The sequence below is a fragment of the Ochotona curzoniae genome, unplaced genomic scaffold, assembly GCF_017591425.1.
Source record: "Ochotona curzoniae isolate NIBS_2020 unplaced genomic scaffold, NIBS_Ocur_1.0 contig_2688, whole genome shotgun sequence".
Taxonomy (NCBI): domain Eukaryota; kingdom Metazoa; phylum Chordata; class Mammalia; order Lagomorpha; family Ochotonidae; genus Ochotona; species Ochotona curzoniae.
This window is the reverse complement of record NW_024465553.1, coordinates 20,911,673-20,934,710: the sequence shown is the minus strand read 5'-3', so window position 1 is coordinate 20,934,710 and position 23,038 is coordinate 20,911,673. Positions and strand designations below refer to the sequence as shown.

At 51.9% G+C, this 23,038-nt stretch overlaps 1 protein-coding gene across 3 annotated transcripts in view; it reads left to right on the top strand.

The window, feature by feature from the left end:
- Positions 1–1,020: 1,020 nt before the first annotated feature.
- The window catches only part of GALNT16 (polypeptide N-acetylgalactosaminyltransferase 16), a 71,131-nt gene continuing 49,113 nt past the window's right edge, over positions 1,021–23,038 (top strand). For 2 of the 3 annotated variants that reach the window (XM_040975625.1, XM_040975628.1), the window contains exon 1: positions 1,161–1,490. In XM_040975625.1, coding sequence (XP_040831559.1) covers positions 1,314–1,490 — 177 coding nt within the window. In that variant the 5' untranslated portion in view covers positions 1,161–1,313. Of the gene's footprint in view, positions 1,116–1,160; positions 1,491–23,038 lie in introns of those variants that run through there. The other variant, XM_040975627.1, reaches the window with a different exon arrangement.

Genomic DNA, 23,038 nt, shown 5'->3' with positions numbered 1-23,038 from the left:
GCTCCCATTACTGCTGCAGACTGCAGCCCACCCTCCCCCCACCCCAGTCCTCCGCTTCTTTTCCCCTTTGGAATTTAGTCAAGGGGTTTGTCCACTTTGCGGGAGAAGTCTCCCAGAAGATCATTTCACAATACATTTTCTTCCTCTGTGATGCCTACTTCCTGCTAATCTCTCATCTGTTCCTAGAGTGTGCCGGTCACCAATCCAGTCCACCTTGCCCTCTGCCCCAGCCATTCCTTACTGCCCTCAGGCCGCCTGCGCAAACTCCACGCTGTCAGTGTCCGCTCTCTCCCCACCGGGTTTTGCACTTTGGTGGGAGGTGGTGTCAGACGGAGAGAATGGGGTCTGTCTACCGCTTAGCCCAGCGGGAGAATCATCTGGCCTGTCTGGCCTGCCTTTGCCTGCGTTGATGAAACGGTGATGAGGATACCTCGGACGCGGCCAGCAGACAGCGAGGCGGAGTGGAGGGGAGCGCCTTGAACGCCGCCGTAAGCCCCTGGCTAGTGAAAGACGTGAGGTGGCTGCACCCCCTCCCACCCCATTCTCCTTGCACCAATTTCCGAACGCCAGCTTCCAATCCCTCCTCAGGGCGGGTCTAAGGCAGCGCGGAACCGTGGGCTGCGGAGGCTTCCAGCACCAACTCCGGCCTCTGCCTCCTGCCGGCTCAGCCGCTTCATCCCAAGGACTCGCCGCACACACCTTGAACCCCGCGCCAGAGAGCAGTTGAAAGCGCGGCCCGGAACTGCAGCTCTTTGCGAGGCGGGCCCAGGCCCGGGGGTCGCGCATCTCCAGCCGCTGACTCAGGGCCGCTCGGGCCGGGGGTGAGTCCAGGGGAAGCGGCGCCGAGCAGAGCCGCGCGGGGGCAGCCGCCCGGTGCTTGGGTGGGTTGGGTGGCGGGGAGCGCCGGCTCTGGCAGAGGAGGCTGGCTTCTGGCCCGTCGCCATTCGGCCGCGGGCATTCGTTTCGCCGGGTCCCCGGGCGCGAGAAGCAAGGCCCGCGCCTCCGCTTCCCGGGGCGCAGTGACCGGTGGCGGCTGGAGCGCGGAGCGGGCTGTGCTGGTGAATGAATGGGCGCCCGGGGGACGCGCGCGCTCGGGGCTGAAGGGCATTAGGACCGTGAGGATCGCTCGGCGCTCCTGTCTCTCTCGCTATCACCCCCCAACCCGCCCCATCTCGCTCCTTTTTCTGCTCTGCAGGACTGAGCAGCCGGGCGCGAGCGCAAACAAACAGCTGGGGCTGCGAGCGCCCCCGCCCCGGCCCGGAGAGCAGCCGGCCCGGCCCCCCCACCAACTCGGGGCGCTCGTCCGCCCCACCATGAGGAAAATCCGCGCCAACGCTATCGCCATCCTGACTGTAGCCTGGATCCTGGGCACTTTCTACTACTTATGGCAGGACAACCGAGCCCACGCAGCATCCTCCGGCGGCCGGGGCGCGCCGAGGGCCGGTGGGAGACCGGAGCAGCTCCGTGAGGACCGCACCATCCCGCTCATTGTGAGTCCCCCTCTTGCGGCGCGCGGGCCATCCCCGCCGAGGGAGGACGCGGGGCCCGGCCGGGGGGCTGAGTGCCCGCCGCGCCGAGCAGGCTTTGTATCTGTCGGAGCATTCCAGCTCGTTGTTATGGCAACCCGGGCCGGGCTGGAGGGGCCGGGGGAGTGGTGCCGGTTTGAAGGGAGAGTGACAGTGGATGAGGGCTGGGAGAAAGTGCTGCAAGTTTGGTGGGCCCGGGGTGCGCGCGACTGGGAACGTGGCGACTCTTCCCTCACGGCGCTGCCGGGCCCGAGGCTTGGCGGGCCGTGGGAGCGGCGCGCGGCCGAGCGCGTAGGTGGAAGTGCGCGCCCCTTTTCCAGTCTCTTGGGGCCAAAAGACGTCAGGTGGGGGGCGTGGGCAGCGGAGGGGCGCGAGGCTCCAACCTTCGAGCCCTGTTCTCAACCCGCGTCTACTTGAACCGGTTTCCCCGTACTGACACCCTGCTGTCTTTTCTGAGTCCAGGAAAGGTCTGTCTGCATCCCTCACCCCAACATTAGGACTCTTCCTCACCCCTACCACCCCACCAAGAACCTGAGCAGAGGGCGATGGTCATTCCCTAGCAGCCCCGCATAGTCTAAGCCACCGTGGAAACAAAGGCGATGGAGCCGGGCAGGCGCCCCTACGGAGGAGCTGCGGGGGCCGTCGGAGCCTTGGGGACCCCGGCGGGGGCGTACGAGGTCCCAGCCATCCTGTAGAGGGCGTTCCTGTCTCCGCCTTCGCCCTGGTGACAGCTGCGTGTGGCCAGGCAGGGGCACCTGTTGAGACTGCAGCCTGTGGTACCCGCCGAGAGCGCGCTCAGGCGCACGCGGTCTTCCGACTGCGGCGGGCGGTGGGCGACAGCTTGGGTGACCTTCTGGATCGGCTGCGGGGTGGGGGATGGAGTGTACCCGCTGCTTGGCCCGTCGGGCACCAGGAGGACCTAAAGCGGCGGAGCTGGGGACAATAGTGACATTGAAAGATCTGGGCCGGGGGAAGAGGCACGGTGAGCTCTACGGGAGAGAAGCCAGGTCGGCAGGTGCTTGTTCATCTTGAGCTCTGCACCGCAGGAATCCGTGGGGCATCCGTGTGGACGCGTGGTGGCCTGGCCGCTTCTGCCCCGTCCTGGAAACGCTGCTCCCGGAGCATTGGTGGGCGTTTGGACAGAAAGACTGAGGAGGAGGGAGGCCGACTGCGCTGGAAGCCCAGAGTGTTGAGATCTGCAGGGTTGGCCAGAGATGGCAGGAGGAGGCAACCCTGAGAGCCGCTCAGACCCAGCCAGCCCCAGCTCCACCCCCATTCCTCCTCTCAGAATCAGTCTCAGACCCAGGGAAAGTGGCCCAGGAAATGGCAGGGGAGCCCTGGGCTGACCAGGCGCCCGGTGGAACTTCGGGGCACCGGGCACCGTCAGAGCCCTGCAAGGGAAGGAGGAGGGAGGGAAGAAGTTACAGGAAGGCTGTTCATCAGAGCCTCTGCTTCAGACCTCTGGGCCCTGAGCCCCTTCTTCACCTTCCTCCTTCCTCCTGCCCCTCCTAGCCCTCTGCCGGGTGTAGTTGTGTGGGAAAGGTGCTCACCCTATGGGAGCCCTGCAATGAGTAGTTGGCGCAGGAGGCACAATCGGTTTTGAAGGATGAGGATGGGAAGTCACAGGGTGCCAATGAAGTCCTTTAGCCCTTTCTTACTGCCTCCCTGCCCTACTGCAGGATTTGACTTCCTGCATAGGAGAAAGGAACTGAGAACTGGAAGCTAAGTTTGAGATGAGATACCTGGCAGCCATGTAGTTTGGGTTAATATTTACTTATTGGAGAGGCATTGATTCATTTCCCAAATGTTCACAATGGCCTCCCAGCAGGAGCAGAAGCCAGAAGTCAGGAACTCAGTCCATAGGTAGGTAGCTTCCCAAACGCCTGCCCAAGCCAAGCAGGACACTGGAGCTGAGAGTGAAGCTGGGTACTAAGCCCAGGCTCTTCCCTATGGGAGACTTCGCAACTCCAGGCCAAATGCCTGTCCCATCCTCTTCATTTCGCCCTTGCTAGTTCATTCCCAGCTCCAACTTGGCTGGAGGTGAGGAGTCAGGACAGACTGCATTTCCTTTGAAATTGGTGGTTAGCAACACACTGTTTCCAAAAGCAGTCCTTTGGGTGAACCAGGGTGCTGCGTGTGGATTTACGGATACTTAGAGAATGAGGTGGCCATCCGTGCCGTCAGAGGCTGGACAGATTCAGACACTGTCATCATCATCATTCCCTGAGACATCAGGGAGCTGAGCAGAGAGAGGGAGGGCCGGGACCAGGAGGCGGCTCTGCCTTTGCAACATCTCATCTCTTGAAGCCAGCCAAGTTGCGTCTGGACCTTGCAGATGCTTGTTTGGCATCGTGGAGTGTTGGCATGGCAACTGTATGGGCCAGCCTTCTCGCAGAGGTCTTGATTCGTGCTATTCTGCCCTACTGTCAACCCATGTGTGGTGAGATCTGTATAACTAAAGGAAGGGACTGATTGTCCCCCGATGTGGCCGTGTGCAACGTGGCTCAAGGCTTATTCTTTTTTTTTTTTCTGCACTGCACTTGCTAGGCAAGGCCAGGCATCTGGAGCCAGGGCCTTGAGTTTGCGTCAGTTCTCGTTGCCATGGGACGGAGCTATTGTGGGAAGCAGAGCAGGTCCTTGAGTCTTCAGAGGTCTCTCACCTTGGGGGTGGGGGCATTAGTGGTGGTTCTGATTTGGGACACAGAGGAGTGGGTGGAAGGCCAAGGTGATACATCAATTTTCACCTCTCCTCATTTTTGCAAAAGGTCAGCCATCTTCAATGTTCATGGCATGGATGTCTCATTGGTGACAGGTGTCTCCTACTTAAGAAGGGTTTGCCAAAACTTTTGCTAAATTGGAGTTGTTATTTATTTATTCTATAACTTACTTGTTTACTTGAAAGAAAGAATCATAAAAAGAAAGAATCTTTCATCTGCTGATTTACTCCTCAGATGGCGGCAACAGCTGGGACTGAGCTAGGCTGAAGCCAGGAGCCAGAATCTCCATCTGGGTCTTCCACATGAGTACAGGAGGCCTAAGGACTTGGGCCATCCTTCATTGCTTTCCCAGGCATATTAGCAGGGAGCTGAATCCCAAGTGGAGCAGCTGGGGCCTAAACTGGTATTCACATGCAGTGTCTGGCAGTGTCTGGCATTGCAGGCAGCAGCTTAACTGACTGTGCTACAATGCTAGCCCCTAAACTGGAGTTTTTTTCATCCTGAAATTGGGCCGCTGCTGACTAACCCTGGATCAAATACCTGGTATCTCAGGACCTTGGCTGTTGTGTGTGTTCTCTTTAGGTTAAATGATTTGCAAGATTAGCAGATGGTAGCACTTTCATTTCTCGAGGACTCTCCTGGGGCGGGGTTTATGTGTGCAGAGGCCCTGCCTGCTGGGGAGGTCCCACAGTCAGCTCCAGGCTTGCTGGATCCTCGCCCTCCTGGCAGACAGGGAACAGCTGACGGCTTTCCTGGCGCTGTTCTCTGAGAGTGAGAGTGGAGGTTTCAGGGAGTTCTGGGTGAGTTTATATTTTATTTATAATGTGTGCATTTTGGAGCTAAGGGAGTTGGGTTTGCCTAAGTGATAGAAAATGATTGTGTATTTAATTTGTCTGGGTGCCATGTGTGAGAAAAGCATGAGACACTCGCAGTTCCCTTGCCCCAAGGGTTCGGGTGTCAAGGCCATGGCAGTGACAGTTAGGGTCTGTTGCGTGCTGTGTTGGGACCTGCCAGTGAGACACCGGGCCAACCCAGAAGCATTCAAGACCAGGGTGGGGTGGGAGGAACCCTTCTTGGAAGGCTGGAGGCCCAGGAACATGGGAGGAGTTTTGGGGTGCTATGCATCCTCCTGGCAGGTGCCTGATGCTGTACCATCAGCTCCCCACCCTCCCCCAAGGGTCCTGGGAGCAGGATATGCTTGTCTGGTGCTGGTGTCTGGGAGCTCTGAGCAGCAGAAGTCCTCAGGTCTGGAAATGCCACTCAAGAGGGCACCCTGGTGGTCAGGGTCAGCAAGACCAGACCCAGTCGCTGTAGGAGATTGTCTTGCTGTGACGGAAGGGTGTCCTGAGGTCAAAGGGAAGCCTCCGGCAGAGCTCCCATTGCACTCAGAAGTGGTGGAGTTACACTTCGTTTTTGGAGTCCGCCTGTGGCACCTTCCTGGTTAATGGAATGGCGGGGCAAAGATGTGAGGAGGTTGCCTGGATGAAGACCCAAGGCTTGCTGAGAGGAGCAGGGCGGTGAGATGACGCCACTAGGTCCTGCGTTCAGCTCCCTCACTCAGTGTGCGTACTCAGGCGGCCGCAGACCATGGAAGCCGTGTCAAGCTGCTGAGTGTTTCCTCTGAATGTTTGTCGTGGTCTTTGATCTGGACCTGCCCAGCCTCCGTAATCGCTGTCCACTCTGTGTTGGATTGATGGAGCCACAGTCATTGGATACTTGGATTCTATATTGGATTCTGTATTGGTTGGTTTACAACCTCTGCCTCAGGAGCCTGATGACTTAGAAACCATGATTAAGTACCCTTGTTGAGTGAGTGAGCAGGTTAAGCGTGGCCTGACACCTAGTGAATGCATCAGAAATGAGGTCTTCTCACCCGAGAGCCAAGTCTGATGGGTGGGGGACCTTCTGTCTTTGCAGGTTCTATGCAAACAGGTCTGTTCAATATCAGTTACAAAATATTGGGGGAAAATGGACATACCCAGAATTCTTTCCTAGTTTTTATTCCCTATCCAATACAGCACAACAGCCACTTACGCAGCCTTTCCATTGTGTTTGTTTTTATAAGTGATCCAGAGATTATTTAATGTAGATGGGAGGGTGTGTAGGCTATTTGAAAATAGTATGGCATTTTAGACAAAGGATTTGAGCATCTGTGGCTTATGGTACCAGCGCAGCATCCTGGAATCCATACACCTCAGATATCCAGGTACGATTATATTCATGTTCTTGCCTGGAGTACCCGGATAAGCACCTTGTTTTGTATTCACTCCAAAAGCATTTTTTGAGTACTTTAAAAAAAATGAGCAAAAAACCATATAGAACAAAATATAAACCTCCTTCTATCATTTGCTTTTTTTCCATGAATATTTTCTATAGTATCTACTGAGAATAAAATGAAAAAATCAACAAGGATCATTTTTTAAAAAAAGATTTATTGATCTTTATTGGAAAATCAGATTTACAGAGAAAAGGAGAGACAGAGAAAAAGATCTTCCATCCACTGGTTCACTGCCCAAGTGGCCACAACAGCCAAAACTGAGCCGATCGGAAGCTGGGAGCCAGGAGAAAGACTATTATTATTATTATTATTTATAAATTGTATTTTTAAAATAATGATTATATGATTGATCAGGGTGGGAAGGCTCGAAGTTTAGGGAAAATTGGGTGAACTCATTGCTTCCAAATTGGCTATTTCTTCTAGTTGTTCCTGGGGGAAGGGGAGAGACATAGGGGGAAACCACTCGTGACTTTCCACACATCCCAGTATCCAGGGACGAGGAACCGCCACCTCATACCAACCCAGAGTCTCAATGTGTACATATTCCGAGGGTTCTGTCCAAGTGGTTTGCATAATTCTGAAATACTGCTGATTTCACTGATCCAAGGATGAAATTTTTTAAACTATTGGATGACTAAAAGTCACTCCTGATTCCTTAATCACAGTGTAAACCTCCTTTAAAAAAATATATCATTTAAAAGACAAAATGTTAAAGAGAGAGGGAAAGATGATGGTGATGGGGAGAGAGAGATTTTCCATCCCACTGGTTCACTCCTCAGATGTCAGCAACAGCTAGGGCTGAGCTAGCTAAAGCCTGGGGCCAGGAAGGGGAGAGTCAAGCGTGCCGGTCCCAGCTTGGACACTAACGCTACTTCCAGAAACCGGTGGAAGTAACTCGAGAGCTTGGTCATCTCCTAGCAACCTTCAGTGCTTCCTAGGTTACGAATGCAGCCAATTAGACAAAGCAGGATGGGGAAGTTGCTTGGAGCTGCTGACACACCGACAAGGGGCAGCTGACAGCAAGGGGGCAGCTTGGAAGGGCCACAGAATGTGTGAGTAACACTCCCGCCCCTGTACCGTAAAACACATGCGTGAGCAGAGTGCAGCATGCATTCCTTCTCTTGATCATCGCTTACCGAGCACCTGCTGTGTATCAGGAACCTCAATTCTCTAGGAAATCAACATGTTATATCCAAGGTGGTGGCAAACACCATGAAACTAAACTAAGCAATGGAAGGAGTCAGAAGGATAGGTATGCGGCATGGCCAGGGAAAGATCTAGAAGAAGGTGATGTTTGAGCTGAGGCATGAGGGGAGGGTGGGAGCCAGGCAGATAGGAGGGAGGCCATATCCAGACAGCCAAGGCCCCAGGACACTGTCCCAGGAGGGTGTGTGCTCGGTGCATTTTGCTGGGGCAGGCTGAGCCAGTGAGAACATAGCCAGTGGTGGAGGCCACGGCCAGGCCTCCGAGGCTGGTGTGGGCTTAGCTGGAGATCAGCTCTGAATCAGCAGGAAGCAATAAGTGACACTCTGGGTAGTGGCCTGGGAAGCCAGGGAGCAATGTGAATCACTGGAGATTTTCTACCAAGATGATCAGAGCTCACTCTTAACGAGGTGAATGTAAGTTTTCTGGAAAATGTTCTGTGGTTTTGGACTCTACCAATACCTAAGCATGTGGGATGAGCGAGGTACTGGTTTGTGTGTTGTGGTGTATATGTGTGTGTGGGGGGGGTTGTGTGTTGTGATGGGGTGTGGTGTGATATGTACATATGGAGTGTGCAGTATGTGCATATATGTTTTATGTTGTGTACGTATGTCTGTGTGGCTCAAATATGGAGTGTGTGTGCTATGTGTGCATATGATACATGCATATGGAGTGTGAGGTATTTATGTATTTGTGGTGTGGTGTGATTGTTGTGGTGTGTGTTTATGGGGGCATATGGTATGTGTGAATGTAGTGTGGGATATGTGTTTGATGTATGTCTGTGGGGCATATGTATGGCTTGTATGTGTGTGGAATGGTGGGTATGGTGTGTATGGATTGAGTGTATGTGGGTGTGAGATGTGTATGGACTTTGTGTGTGGTGTGTGCAATGGGGTGTATGATATATGTATGTGATATTGTGTGCACAAATGTGACAGTGTGGGTTGTGGGGTATGTGTGGCATCTATGATGTATATGTGGTGTAGATTGGAGTGTGTGTGTGTGTAGGGAGTGTGGTGTGTGTGGGGTTGTATGTGTGGTATGGTGCTAGTACAGGAGATGTGTGTGCATGGGTATATGGAGTGGTATGTATAGTGGGTATATATGTATGATGTGGTATGTGTGTGTGTCATGTGCTGTGTACAGAGCTTGTGGAATTGTAAAGTACATATGGGGTTTAGGGCTAAGTGTGTGTATGTATATGGTGTGTTTATGGCGTATATGTGTGCATGTGGTGTGGTGTTTATATATAGGGCATGTGGGGTGTGCGATGTATATAGGGTTTTGGGCCGAGTGTGCATGTATATATGTGTGTATAAGTATGGTGTGGTGTGTGTGTAGGTATGTGGTCCTGGGCCCTGTGGCTTTTTTCGGGCCAGCAGCAGATGGAGGGGATGGCGTCAGGAGGCAGGTGGTTATGCCCTCGGCATCATTGACCCCATGGCTTCCACCATGCCCAGGCGACAGGCTGATGGGGCTTCTGTGTCCCAGGCGCACTGCACCCATCACAGCTGCTCAGTGCCATGTCCCTGTGGGCTGTACCCGTTAGCCATGCCCTGTTTGCCACGCCCCTTCAGGTGGCGTGCCGGATGTCACATTTTCTTCCCTTTCTCTTCTCTCAGCGATTCTGGGTTTTAGCTTCTTTACACAGACTGTGAAGTCTTCGGACCTCTCAAGGCCTTTTGTTTCAAGGGCGACTGACCTTGGAGTGCAACAGCCAGCGGGACTCATGTTGCCTTTCAAAGCTGCCAAGTTGGTAGTCAGCTCCTGGGGTGTTGGCGTGCAATTTCTTGCAGATCTGTGGTCCGGTTGTTTGCTTGGGAGTCATCTCTCCCCTGTGGAAGAAAGCTCTCACTGGGGTTGGGAGATGGGTGTGTGTGAGGAGGACAGGGTGGGGGGAGTCTTGGGACATTTTCCTGGGGATGGAGAAAAAACACATGATTAGTGATGTCTGCTGTGGTTCTATTTGCTAGAAGGGGTCGAATGGTTAGCCCCAAATAGTCCACGGGTCCAAGGGGCTCAATGAAGAAAGGGAACCAGGGGTTGGGGCCAACACCCTGCAGAGGCAGGCAAGGAGTGCCCTTTGGAGCAGTCAGGCCATGGGGTCAAAAGCAGAAGCTGCCCACTTGTGATCTTGCTGTCACCTTTTGGGGGCATGGAAATGGCAAGAACCTTTTCCCAAAACTTCAAAATGACTCATCCTTGGGTGCACTCCAACATCATCAAGCCTAATTTGGGAGGGGGTACAGCAGAGAATTTATCATCGCCTAAATACAAAGGGTTTTCAAAATGTTTATGAAACACAATTAGAAGTTGAGGCACTGGTGTTGTGGCATATCAGTTTAAACTGCTGCGTGCAACACCAGTATTCCATAGCAGAGTGCCAGTTTGGGTCCTGGCTGCTCCATATCTGATCCAACTCCCTGTTAATGGGCTTAGGGGGCAGCAGATGATGGCCTGAGGACTTGGGCCCCGCTACTGTTGCAGGAGACCTGGGTTGTGTTCCCTGGTTCCTAAATTTCACCTGGCCCAGCCCTGGCAGCCATTTGGGAAGTGAGTCAGTAGATAGAAGGTATCTCTCTGCCTTCCAAATTAATTAATTAATTAACTAATTAATCCTTTTTAGAAAAAAGACACGTGGATTTTGGTGCAAACTGAAAGTCAGTGGGCCTAGCATGATGGTTTAATTGGCTAAATCCTTACCTTGCAAGTGCCAGGATCCCATATGGATGCCGGTTTGTGTCCTGGCAGCCCTGCTTCCATCGAGTTCCCTACTTGAGGCCCGAGAAAGTAGTTAAGGACGGCCCAAAGGCTTGGGACCCTGCACCCTGCATAGGAGACCCAGAAGAGGCTCCTGGCGCCTGGCTTTGGATTGGCTCAGCTCTGGCCATTGTGACTACTTGGGGAGTGAATCAGCAGGTGGAAGAAGATCTTCCTATCTGTCGTTCCTCCCCTCTAGGTATCTGACTTTCCAATAAAAATAAATAAGACTTTAAAATATATATTTATTTTATTTTCATTGGAGAGGCAGTTTTACACAGAGAAGGAGAGACAGAAGAATCATCATCTGCTGCTTCACTCCCTGAGTGGCCGCAACAGCGGGAGCTGAGTCAATCCAAAGCCAGGAGCCAAAAGCTTCCTCCAGGTCTCCCATGGGGGTACAGGATCCCAAGGCTTTGAGCCATCCTTGACTGCTTTCCCAGGCCACAAGCAGGGAGCTAAATGGGAAGTGGAGCAGCTGGGACATGAACTGGAGCCCATATGGGATCCTGGCACTTGTAAGGGGAAGATTAGCCAGTTGAGCCATTCCATGAAATTTCTGAAGTTTAAAGAATGTAGCTACCCACCCCTCCCCCCCCCGCGCCCACTTGGTTTACCTTGACTTTAACATGAATCTTTCTGGTCCAGCTGTTGGAAATCCATCACTTGTGGGCACAGCACACCCCCTAGCTTAGGCCCTGGTCTTCAGACCATTATTAAAAGCAGGGTCAGTCACCACCCGCCCCACCTCTTCTCTTTCAGAAATCCCTTCCAGCTCTTGCTGTGATGAAAATGGGCTTTGGAGGAGGGTTAGGAGCCGTGGAGGTGGGAAACCTTTTACTGCCCTGGAGAGTAGAGGGATTAGTTCCAGTCTGCTGCTCTTGGTGTTTCATCTCTGTCCTGTTAGAACCAGAATGACAAATAAGCTGCAGCCGTGATGCCAGCTCAGAGCCTATGGAAGTAGCTGCCCAGGGCACTGTGGGGAAAGGATGCTGAAGTTGCTCCCAGGCTGAGAGGGTGAAAGAGGTGGTGATCGATTTGCCATGTCTGTGAAGACTTGGAAAGGGATGTAAGAACATGGGTCTTTCATGCACTCTCTAATCCTGCCCCAGATGAAGTGGTCTTTGCTGAGGGATCTTTCGGCTGTGTTGGCCACTGAGTACGGGCAGGGAAGGGGCTTGCCTGGAGGAGGCATTGCTCATCTCCATGGGCCAGAACCCCACCTGGGAGATGTGCAAAAACTCTAGTAGTGTTTCTGCCTGGAGACCCTCAATGTTCGCTGCTTCCACTTGACTCTGACCAGGGCAGTCTCCCAGCAGCAAAGGCGATGGTGGGGGCTGTAAACCCAAGAGGAAGGCTCGGAGCCTTAAGGGTATGGAGCGAGCGGGGACAGCTGATTCTTTTCCTTATCCCTTGCTCCCTCCCTCCCACTTCCCAGGGGTAGATTTCTGGCTATGGATCCCTCTGTTCAGGGTGGGGCATGAACTGCTGGTTAGGGGTGCCAACATTGGAGCCAGAGTGTTGGGATTCATGTTGCAAGTTCTGCTCTGCTTCAACAGAGCCCAGTTCCCAACCAGGGCTGCATGGGGCCAAAGCTGGAGTAGATGCCCACCACCTTTGGAGCACAGCTTGTGGCAAGTGGGGAAGATGGGTTTGTGTAAGAATCTTAATTTTCTTATGACTTGAAGCCAGGAGGTGCAACCTCGGAGGGCAGCAAGATATTCATGGGTTTGCGAAAGGATTAGGGCGAGGAAAAGGTGATCTTGGCAGGTGCCAAAGCTGTGGGAAGATGCAGGGGCGTCTTCCAGGGAGTTGGGAGGTTTTATGAACTGGAAGGATGTAGGCTGTGGTAGGTCCCTATCTTGGTTTCCACAGTGGAGGCTCTGGGATCAGGAAAGCTTCATTGTCACTTACACCCCAGGGAGTTCCATGTGTAGTCAACCTCTTGCAGTAGTGAAAGAAACTAGATCAAAATAGACCAAAATGAGTTGAGCTTTTAAACATTAGATGTTGGGGAGGGAAAACCCAGTTGGACAACAAAATGATTTAATATGATACTCTTTAATTAAACTAAAATAAACAGAGTAATTCTTGCTATGAGAGAACATCAGGAAGTTTATGGGAGGGGCCAGTGCAGTGGTGTAACAGGCTAATCCTCCCCACTGCAGTGCCAACATCCTTTATGGGAGATGGTTCACATCCTCAGCTGCTCCATTTCCTTTTTTATGGCTTGAGAAAGTAGGAAAAGATGCCTCAAGAATTTGCCGCTGCTTTCCCAGACCATAAGAGGCAGCTGGATTAGGAAGTGGAACAGCTGGGACTTGAAATGGCGCCCACATGGGATGCTGGCACTACAAACAGGGGACTAACATGATGCTAGTCCCTGTTCTTACTATTTTTAAAATAATAAAACAAGTATGTATTATTTTTATTGGAAAGGCAGATATACAGAGAGGAGGAGAGACAGAGAGGAAGATCTTCTGTCTGATTGTTCACTCCCCAAGTGGCCTCAACGGCTGGAGCTGAGCCAATCCAAAGCCAGGAGCCAGGAGCTTCCTTCGGGTCTCCCACGCAGATGCAGGGTCCCAAAGCTTTGGGCCATGCTCAACTGCATTCCCAGGCCTTAAGCAGGGAACTGGATGGGAAGCAGGGCCACCGGGATAAGAACTGGCACCCATATGGGATCCCAGTGTGTTCAATGCAAGGACTTAAACTGCTACACTATTATGCCAGGCCCAAGAAAAGTATTTATTAAGGAAAGAGAGAGGAGAGAGAGAGAGAGAAAGAGAGAGCTTTCATTCAGTGGTTTACTCCCTAGTTGCCCACAACAGCTGGGGCTGGGTTAAGCCAAATGCAGTCTAGGTCTTGCATGGGGCTGGCAGGGACCCAAGTATTTGAGCTGTCATCTCCTGTTACCCACAGGGTACACATTAACAGGAAACTGGAATCAGAAATGGGACTGGAACATGAACGTAGGCACTCTGATACGCCGCATGCGCGTGCCAAGCAAGGTCTTAGCTGCTGCTCCAAATGTGGTGTTATCATTTTCCTGGAACTGCTTGGCTCTAGACCAGTGCATGGGGGGTCAATTGACTGGCTTTTCAGTAAGGTCCTCTGATTTTCATATCAGGCTGTCTGCTTTGCATCTGTTACACGTCATCATCTACATCTCCTCTGTAGCTGAGGCTCCTGTAACTGCCTGGAAGCAAGGCCTATTGGAGTTGCTACAGAGAAAGGAGTTTTTGCAAGGACACCCGAGACCTCAGAGGCCCTCCCTTGGGGTTGTCGCCTTCACTGTCTCTTCGCCTCCTGGGCACACCCCTGATCCTCATCTCCCAGCCTCCTGGTTCTTTGGCTGGGAGTCCTTTCCTGCCCTGTGCCATCTCTCAGTTTCTTACCTCCCAGGAGGACTCATCTTCCTGAGCTGGGCCACAGAGACTACAGGCCAGTCTTTTTTTAAATTTTTCCCAAGATTGATTAATTTATTTGAAAGGCAGAAAGAGTGAGAAAAGAGAGAGAGAGAGCTATCTTCTATCTGCTGATTCACTCCCCAAATGGCTGTAACTGCTGGAGCTGGTCCCATCTGAAGCCAGAAGCTTCTTCTGGGTCTCTCACACAGGTGCAGGGCCCTAAGGACTCGAGCCATCCTGCCCTGACCTGTGTCTGATTCCTGGAAAAAGTGGAGAGGAGTTGATAGGTTGGGGCCAGTCTCCAGGATAAACACATGATTCCCTCGGTGCTGCTGGTCTCCCGAGGGGAACCTCCACAACAAGCCGGGGCACTGAAAGTGGCCCACGGGGCCTGGCTGGTGCTTGCACTGGCTGTTGGGAGGTCTTGGGGGAACTGTCATTCTATGGGATACTCTCTACTTAGATAGCGGCTCTTTCTGCATCTTTGACTCCACCGCTGTTGATCCGGTTGCTGTGTTGCTTCTGAGTACGCACCCTAGAGCTTGGGTACCCAGGACTTCACGAGCAGGGGCCTAAGGTACAGTGGCTGTTGTGGGCCTAGATCAGTGCCTCTTACTCACGTGCTCAGTAAACGGTGGCTGGATCCTTGCAAGGAGGAACTGAGGGGCAAACTGTCTCTTAGCAAACCATGAGAACTAGACAGTTCTCCTGGCTGCCTTTAAGGTGTGGCTGGAAATTCAGTTTGGTGAGCACAACTGCCGCTGGGGCATCCTGCACTGGGACCCCTCCACGACTTTGCGTTTCCTTGTCCTCCTAGCTCTGAGGCTACAGGGTATCCACAATAATATGTACCTGAGCAGAAATCCTCAAGTGCAACCTGTCATTTGCTGCTGAGGTAACTAGCTCAGAGAGGTTAAGTGAGCCACCCAAAGGCACACAGCAATAGAGCCAACACAGCCCACCTCTCTCGCCTCTAGTTCGGTCTTCAGGCTTCCCTCTGTGTTCAGATCTGAGGTGAAACCCCAGCTTACCATGATGCTCTTGCGTCACAGTGAGACGTGCAAGCATTATGTCCTAACCGCAGGCCCCCATCCACTCCCACTTGAGCCTCATCTGTGAACTTGGGAACCAATTCTGAGAGCCTGGTGAAAACCCTACAACAGCACCAGGGGCTCCCTGAGTTCTCCAGGACCAAGGCGGCTCAGAGCCCAAGGAATTTTTTGCAATCGGGGAGCTTTCAAGTTCAAAGTTAGCTGGCAGCACTCTCAGCCGTTGCCTGTGTCGAATCCTTGTGCACTGCCTTCCAGCAGGGGCTGATGAAATGACCTGGAATGTGTCTGAGGGGGCTGATGTACAGCGCGAAAGAACCAAGGTCAAGAGCAAGTGTCATTTGTCTAAAGTTGCAGAGCTTCCTTGGGTAGACAAGGGCTGGAAGGGAAGGCCCCCCACCCAGCTTGCTAGCCACCACTCCTCCCACTGCACCAGGCTTCCTCCTCAAAAAGCCACAGGCCATTTGTTCTGCATTAGGGCAAACTGCTAGGCAGCTGGAGTGGCTTGCCGGCCAGCTGTGAAAAAGCCTGTGACGCCATCGCTGGTGAAAAGATGCCACCAAGGCTGAGCTCCACTGGCATGCTGGCCTGCACGACACAGCAGCTGCCACCAGTAGCCCCCGCTATCCCTTGAGGGGGTGCATGGACTCTGCAGCCAGCAAATAAAGCTATGGTCCCGGACTCACTAAGGTACCATCTGGAAGTATTTGATAATGATGAAGTTCCTGGAACCTCTACACATCCTTAAGGCCTAGAAGTTTCCAGAAGGATTCTACCAATGCTGAAGTCTGTGGGTCCTCTATTCAGCAGCAGAAAGCTAACACAGGTCTGAAGTCTTCACCAGAGACTGAGACTGCACCTGTGGGCCAGGGCCTGAGGGTCTATGGTGGCCTGGGCCTTTTCCCTAGCTGGTGGGTAGAGGCCTTCTAGAGTCTTCCTCTGAGGCACTGGAAGCCTCAGGGAGATGAAAGATAGTTGAGCCCACATAGCACTTATGAGTTTGATGGAACCATAACATCCTAACTTATGCAAAGGGGCTGCAAACAGTCTGTGGAATTAAAAGTAAGTTTGTCAGGGGCTGGTGTTGTGGCATGGTCGGTTGAACTGTCAGTTCAAATCCCACTTTGATCCAGCTCCCTGCTGATATGCCTAGGAAAACAGCAAGAAAATGGTTAGTCTCCTAACATCCACGAAGGAGATGTGAATAGGGCTCTTAGTTCCCAGCTTCTGTTTGGTTCAGCTTCAGTTGTGGCCATTTGAGAAGTGAACCAGTGGGATGGACAATCTCTCTCTTTCTCACTCTCCTTTCCTGCACTCATCCTCTGGCTCACTGCATTCTCTTCCAAATAAGTAAAAATAAATCTTTGAAAGTGGCATAATGGACCCCTCAATCAAACGACATCAAACAAAGGAGACTTCTAGAAGTTTGTAGAGGGCCAGCACTGTGGCATAGCATCCAAAGCTGCCGCCTGTAGCGCCAGTGTCCCATATGGATTTTGGTTAGAGTCCTAGTTTTCCCACTTCTGATCCAGCTCTCTGCTAATGCAGCTGGGAAGGCAGCAGAGTATGGCCTAAGTCCTTGGGCCCTTGAACCCTGTGTGGGAGACCTAGAAGAATCTCCTGGTTCCTGGCTCAGACCAGCCCAGTTCCGGACTCTGCGGACATTTAGGGAGTGACCCATTGGATGGAATCTCTCTTTTTCTAATTCTGTATTAACATTTTATTTTAAAATTATGGGAATATGGAATTAGGAGATAAGTTTGTTTTTGCACAAAAATATTGGAATCCTGTGCATTTCCCATGAACTTTTTGAAGACTCTCTGTATAAGGCCTGGTCAGGCATGTCAGAAATCTCCATCTGGAAGTCAGAATGACCAAGCACAACCACGAGGGGAGGTAGTGGGATGCAGCTACTGAGCAGGCTGGAACCAGGCTAGGCAAGTCTCCTTGATGCAGACTGCTGAAGGCCTGGCCTCAACTGGCCGGCTCAGATTTTACAGATTTGCTGCTGCTCTCAAGCTGGGCACCTGTGCAGACGGGCTCACCCTAAGCCCCATGGCTGCTCATGTGGAAGGAAGCCATGGATGCCTCCCAGGGGTCTGCCGGGGCCCCTCTCGCTGGCATCCCTGATGGTGGCAGAAGAGACCTTGCCAGAAAGCCAGGCCTTTCTCAGCAAGGTGGAGCAGGTTCTGCGTGTTCCTGTGAATCTGTGTGTTATGGTCACTTGCCTGGTGGCGGGGCTCGGGCGTGCACCGTTGTAGAGTGCTGGCTGAGGTGCTCCCCGGGACGGCGCCTGTCATCTGCACTGCCCTCTGAAGGGGCTCTCAGGTCTGCACGCTTAGGTCCCACTGGTTGCTTTTCATTGACTGGACTGGCTGCTCCAGGGAGAAGGACCCTGTTGTGCCTTGGGAAAAGAACATCTTGGACGGCCTGCTGAGCAAACAGGAAGGCGGGGGCAGACAAAGCTGTCCTGTGACGTCAGAGGCAACCCAGGCTGCCTGTGGCTGGGAACAGCCCTGCAGGGGCCAACTTCCAGAGTCCTCAGCGTTTGGCGCCTCCCCAGAGATGCTCCCACGGACTCACTGCTGGTGATTCTAAATGGACAGCAGCAAACGCCAAGGCTAGGAAAAGAGGAAGGCTCTGGTGGCCAGCGATGGAAGATTTGTGTTAAGAATGCAGTTCCTGAAAGCATCTTCTGGAACACAGACTGGCTTAGGGCAAGTCCCTGGATGGATGTCTCGTCCCTCGGCTCTGAATAGCATCTCAGTCCAGCAGTGAGGGTCTCTGTGAGCCCATAGCCCTTGACATTGGAGGGGTGGGCGGGAAGGAAGGAGCCTCCGAGGCTTCTGGGCAGGGGCCGGCCCATCGCAGCGCCTGCTCTCAGTACCCTCTCAGGATAGGCGCAGAAGGGAGCCTGGCTCATGCCTTGCTGCAGGCCCACCCTTTCCCGCAACTTTGGGCTCCGTGGCGCTCTGTTCACACTTAGTAACAACCCCAGGGGTCTTCCTTGGGGGCAAGGGCTAGAGAGATGCTTTTGCAAGAGCAAGTCTCAGTCTCTCTCTTCTCAACATTATACGGGCAGGCATCATGCCTGAGCAGGTTAAGCCACAGTTTACAATGCTGGCATCCTGTATCCCAGTGTTCTTTTCTACCCTGTTTCCAACCCAGTTCCCTGTTGTTTTCTCCAGTGCTTAGGCTCCTGCCACCCATGGAGGAGACCTGGGCAGACTTCTTGGCAGTTCTTTGGCTTGGCCTGACTTGGCTGTTGTGGCCATTTGGAGCGTGAGCCAATGGCTGGAGGATCTTTCTCTCTCTCTCTCTTACCTCCCTTCCTCTTTGTCACTTTGCATTTCAAATAAATAAATCTTAAAAGTAATAATAAAATAAAAAGAATGGGACTGGCACGCTTGCATAGCAAATTAATCCTCCGCCTGCGGTAGCGATTCCATATGGATACCATTTCAAGTCCTACCTGCTCTACTTCTTATCTGGCTCCCTGGCAGTGGCCTGGAAAAGAAGCAGAGGATGGTCCAAGATTTTGGGTCCCTGCACCCACGTGGGAAACCCAGAAGAAGCTCCTGGCTTCAACGTTGGTTCAGCTCAAGCTATTGTGGCCATTTGGAGAGTGAATCAGTGAATGGAAGATCTCTCTGTCTCTTCCTCTCACCGTCTTTGTAACTCTGCCTTTCAAGTAAAATCAACAAATAATTTTTTAAAATGTTGCATAGGAACCTTGGAGATTTGTCCCCAAGGCCTTTTTAGCGAACTCAGACCTGGCTTTCTCTGGTTATTGGCACCTTTGGCCATGCTAGAACAAGTTTGATCGCATGCCAAGGGTACATGGCATTCAGATCATGTTCCTACTTAATTCTCTTCAGGGAGGAATGCATTTGTGGGTGATGAGAAACTTGGGTAGAAGGCAGTTACCTCTGTGGGTGAAGCCCTGAGCATGCGCCATGCACTGTGCTGAGTCCTTTGCCCACACTACAGTGTGCAATCTTCACGAACTTCTTTTTTTTTTTCAATCCACTCTAAGGAGGTAAAAACTGAGATGTAACGAATTCCAAATATTGCCATCCGATGACCACAGCAGTGAGAAGGAGCCGGGATAGACTTGTGCTGTCTTGCCCCGACACCTGAGCTCTGGACTCCTCAGCCCACTGCCTCACTGACCCTACCACCCCTCCCCGGGGAGGCTAACCCCAGTGGCTGGGCTGTGGGGCTCAGGACTCGTCTGCCAGACACACTGTGTCCCAAGCAGGCTTGGCTTTCTTCTCCCTGACTGTTTCAGAATATAATTAGACATAACCAAACCACTTGAGTCAATTAAATAGCGGTTTCCTCCCTGTTAGCATCTATCAAGTCCCTACTATATATATATCAAGCTCTGTGTATTATTTATTTTTATTTAGTCCTCATCTAATAGCCTGAATGAGGGGATGTCAGTCTGGCGGTTAAACATTTGGTCCTCTGTGTGTGTGTGTACATATATATACACACACATACATAGTATACATATAATTTATTTATGTGAAAGGCAGAAAACCATAGAGAGAGAAAGCAAAGGAGAGAGCAATCTTCTATCTACCCCTTCATTCCCCAAATGGCCAGTGAAGCCCAGAGTCAGTAACTACATCTGGTCTTCCACGTGGGGAACAGGGGCCATGCACTTGGACCATTTTCCACTGTTGTCCCAGGTGCTTTAGCTGAGAGCAGAGTAGCAGCCAGGGTTCAAACTGGCGCTGATAGGGGATGCCAGCACCCCAGGCAGTGGCTTAGTGTGCAGTGCCACCATGCCAGCTGTCAAAATTTTGGTAATCATGAAAAATGTCAAGTACATGAGAACACTTCAAAAATGTTGTAGAAAATGGAATTAAGATAATTTGATTTCTGCAGAAAATATTTTAAAAATACACCTGAAATTCTTTTTCATAAACCCCATTTTTATGAACTTTTTGAAGATTCCTCATAAAGTGAGTCCTCACAGACCCATCAAATACCATCGATGTTTAACATTCACCTTTTGTTTCCATTGGTGCTTCGTTGAGACTTCTTCCATGATTTTTATGTCTAGAATATTTTATACCAAATCCTAAACATTATCCCATTCTACTCTTTAACTTCTTTTTGAGCATATGGGTTTTAGTTAATTTCTTTCCTTTTTAAAAAGATTTACTCATTTTTATTAGAAAGATTTACAGAGAGGAGAGAAAGATTTTCTATCTACTGGTTCCTCTTCAAAGGGCCACAAGGGCCTGCGTTCAGCCAATCCAGAGCCAGGAGCTTCTTCCATGTTTTCCACGTGAGTGCAGGGTCCCAAGGCTTTGGGCCATCCTCGACTGCTTTCCCAGGCCACAAGTAGGGAGCTAGAAGGGAAGTGGAGCAGCCGGGATAGGAACTGGCGCTCATATGGGATCTGGGTGCATGCAAGGTGAGGACTTTACCCACTAGGCTACTGTGCTGGCTCCTCAATTCTTTTATTTTATTATGTCTCCAGCCTGCACCTGTGCTAATCAGCACAGCCATCATCAGGGCTGATGGTCACAGAGACAAAGATGGCCCTGCTCCCTGCTTCCTGGGACCCTGCTGTGGGCTGGGCGCTTTGTCTCACCTGCTTTCTGCACTCAATCTCAGTGACTTCTAGAATACTCGAATAAGATTGGGACTGGACTCCACCCCATTTTATATCTAAAGAAACCACAAGCCAGTGAGGTCATAAATTTGCCTAATGTTAAACAGGTAGCAAGCAAAGGAGCCAGGACTTGAACTTGGTCTGTGTGATTCCCATCTCATCATTCAACTCCAATTCATACTGGAGACCCCTGGGACTGGTTGGAGGAAGCAGCTGCTTGCTGAGGAAGTCACGAAGCCATGGGACAGGCACAGGCCATGGAGCCCATCAACACCAGGTTTGTGTCGGGGCTGGTAAATGGCCAGTGCCTGCACATGCACTGGCAGATTGTCACCTGGCTGTATGTGCCCTCTTTGTGCTGGAGGTCCCTCCATCCTTTTGTTCACAGAGGGGGCAGAAGGCATGGATGGTGTCCTTGGAGAAGTGCCTGGCATCACAAGGTGTGGGGACCTATCTGGCATAGGTCATTCGTTGTATATTTCTCTCAGCCCCAATCTGTTGGTGGGAATTGTAGACAATCCCCAAAAGCATGGAGCTTTGAAATTCTTGAATGCATTCCCAGTCCTTCTGCGTTCTTCTCACTTTCACCCAGCTTGTGCCAGCCCCTCAGATACATTGGGGGTGGCCTTCCCAGTAGTTCCCCAAACCAAGCAAGCAGCAGGAGGTTCTCGGCTGTCAGCCAGAACAGCGGGCTGGCTGTGTGGTTGCCGTGGTAACGGTTGTTGCAGTACCAGGTCCCTGGGGCCAGAGACAATTTAATAAAGCAAATCTGGGCTCGGCTGGGAAGAGCTGGTAGAGGCTTCATGGGGCACCCTCTTGGGTGAGGAGCTACAGCAGTGCCTGTGACTGAGCCTAGCTGGTGTCTAGGGGACAGGTGCGAGCCTGAACCTGGGGCGCTCAGGGCTCCTGGCCTGCACCCTCTGAGAGCTCAGGGATGCAAGCATGGCATGCCATGTGCCCAGAGATCCTGAGCCTTTACTTTGGATGTCACCCCAGCCTGAGGCCTTGAGCTTGAACCAGAGAATGGCATGTACCTGTGTGAAGTTCAGGCTGAGGTGACCAGGGTAGGTGCCCACCCCTGGGGCTGGTCTCGGCACATGCCGTAACCCTGGAGAGACAGCATACCATCTCTGGGTGTTAGTGTCGTGGGTACAAAAGCAGCAGGACTTCCAGGCAGAGCTGTGTGGCCCTGCACGCTGTTTCTCTCCTTCCGCTTGGAAGAAGACATGTTCTTGCCATGTCTCCAAACCTGCTCTTGTCAAGGTCACCAATGGCCCAGTTCTCATTCTTTTCAGCTGTTTTGACACTATTGCTCCCTTTCCTTGCTTTTTACAAAAAAAAAAAAAAAAAAAAAAAAATTTGTCTGTCTTTATCTATTTATCTATCTTCCCAAATGCTTGCAACAGCTAGGGTTGATTGAGGCCAAAGTCCGAAGTCAGGAATTCCTGGGTCTCTCACGTGGTTTCATGGGCCCAAATTTGTACTATCAGCTCTTGTTTCCTAGGTGCATTAGCAGGGAGTTGGATCAGAAGTGGAGCATCCAGCTTGGATATAGGATGCCAGCATTACAAGCTGAGCCATAACACCTGCTCTTGCTGTCTCATCGTACCTTCCTCTTTTGTCTGTGTTGGGCGGGGGCGAGCGGGGGGCTTCCTCCTGCTAGATGCTAGAGCTTCAGAGGGCCTCAGGGCTCAGGGCCTGGTCGTTGGTCGTTTTGTTTGTTCTGACTGCATTTACTCCCTAGAGGCCTTAATTCACTCATTGCCCTCTCTCCTGGCACCACATAAGCAGGGCTTCTTAGACCTGCCCCAGAGCCTCTCACCTGCCAAGGAGAAGAAACATTTTTCTCTAGAGGGTGCAGAGCCTGAGGTCCTGCCAAGCTATTCCTACCTCGTGTTTCCTTTAAAGATGCATGAGCTGGGGCTGGCATTTGGCATAGTGGTTAAACCACAGCTTGGGTCTTCCACATCCCACATGGGAGTACTTGGGTGCAAGTCCCAGCTCTATTGTCAGTTTCAACTTTCTGCTACTGCAAACCCTGGGAAGCAGCTCAAGTATTTTGATCCCTGCCATCCACTTAACATGGCAGGCTCAGAGTGAGTTATCAGATCCTGGCTTGGGCCTGGTCCAACCCTGGCTGTTGCAGGCATCCAATAGATGGGAAGTCTCTCTGCCTTTTTAAATAGAGTTGTAAATAAAGAAATAAATATGTACTACAATGCACAAGCAGTTTGTATAGCTCTTGTTCTTAGTTCTTGTTGAGTGAAAGAAGCATTTGAGTGCAAGGAAGTGGCAATGGCGGCGATCTTGTCTTTTGTGTGTCCTCTGATGGAGTACAGCATGTCCTTGAGGCACACGAGCCCTGCCTTGACAGGCACAGGCCTAACTCCTTTCTTTAGTGGACCTGGTCACCAGGAACCAGGGCCAACATGCAGCTTCCACCTTCACACCCCGTGTGTCCAC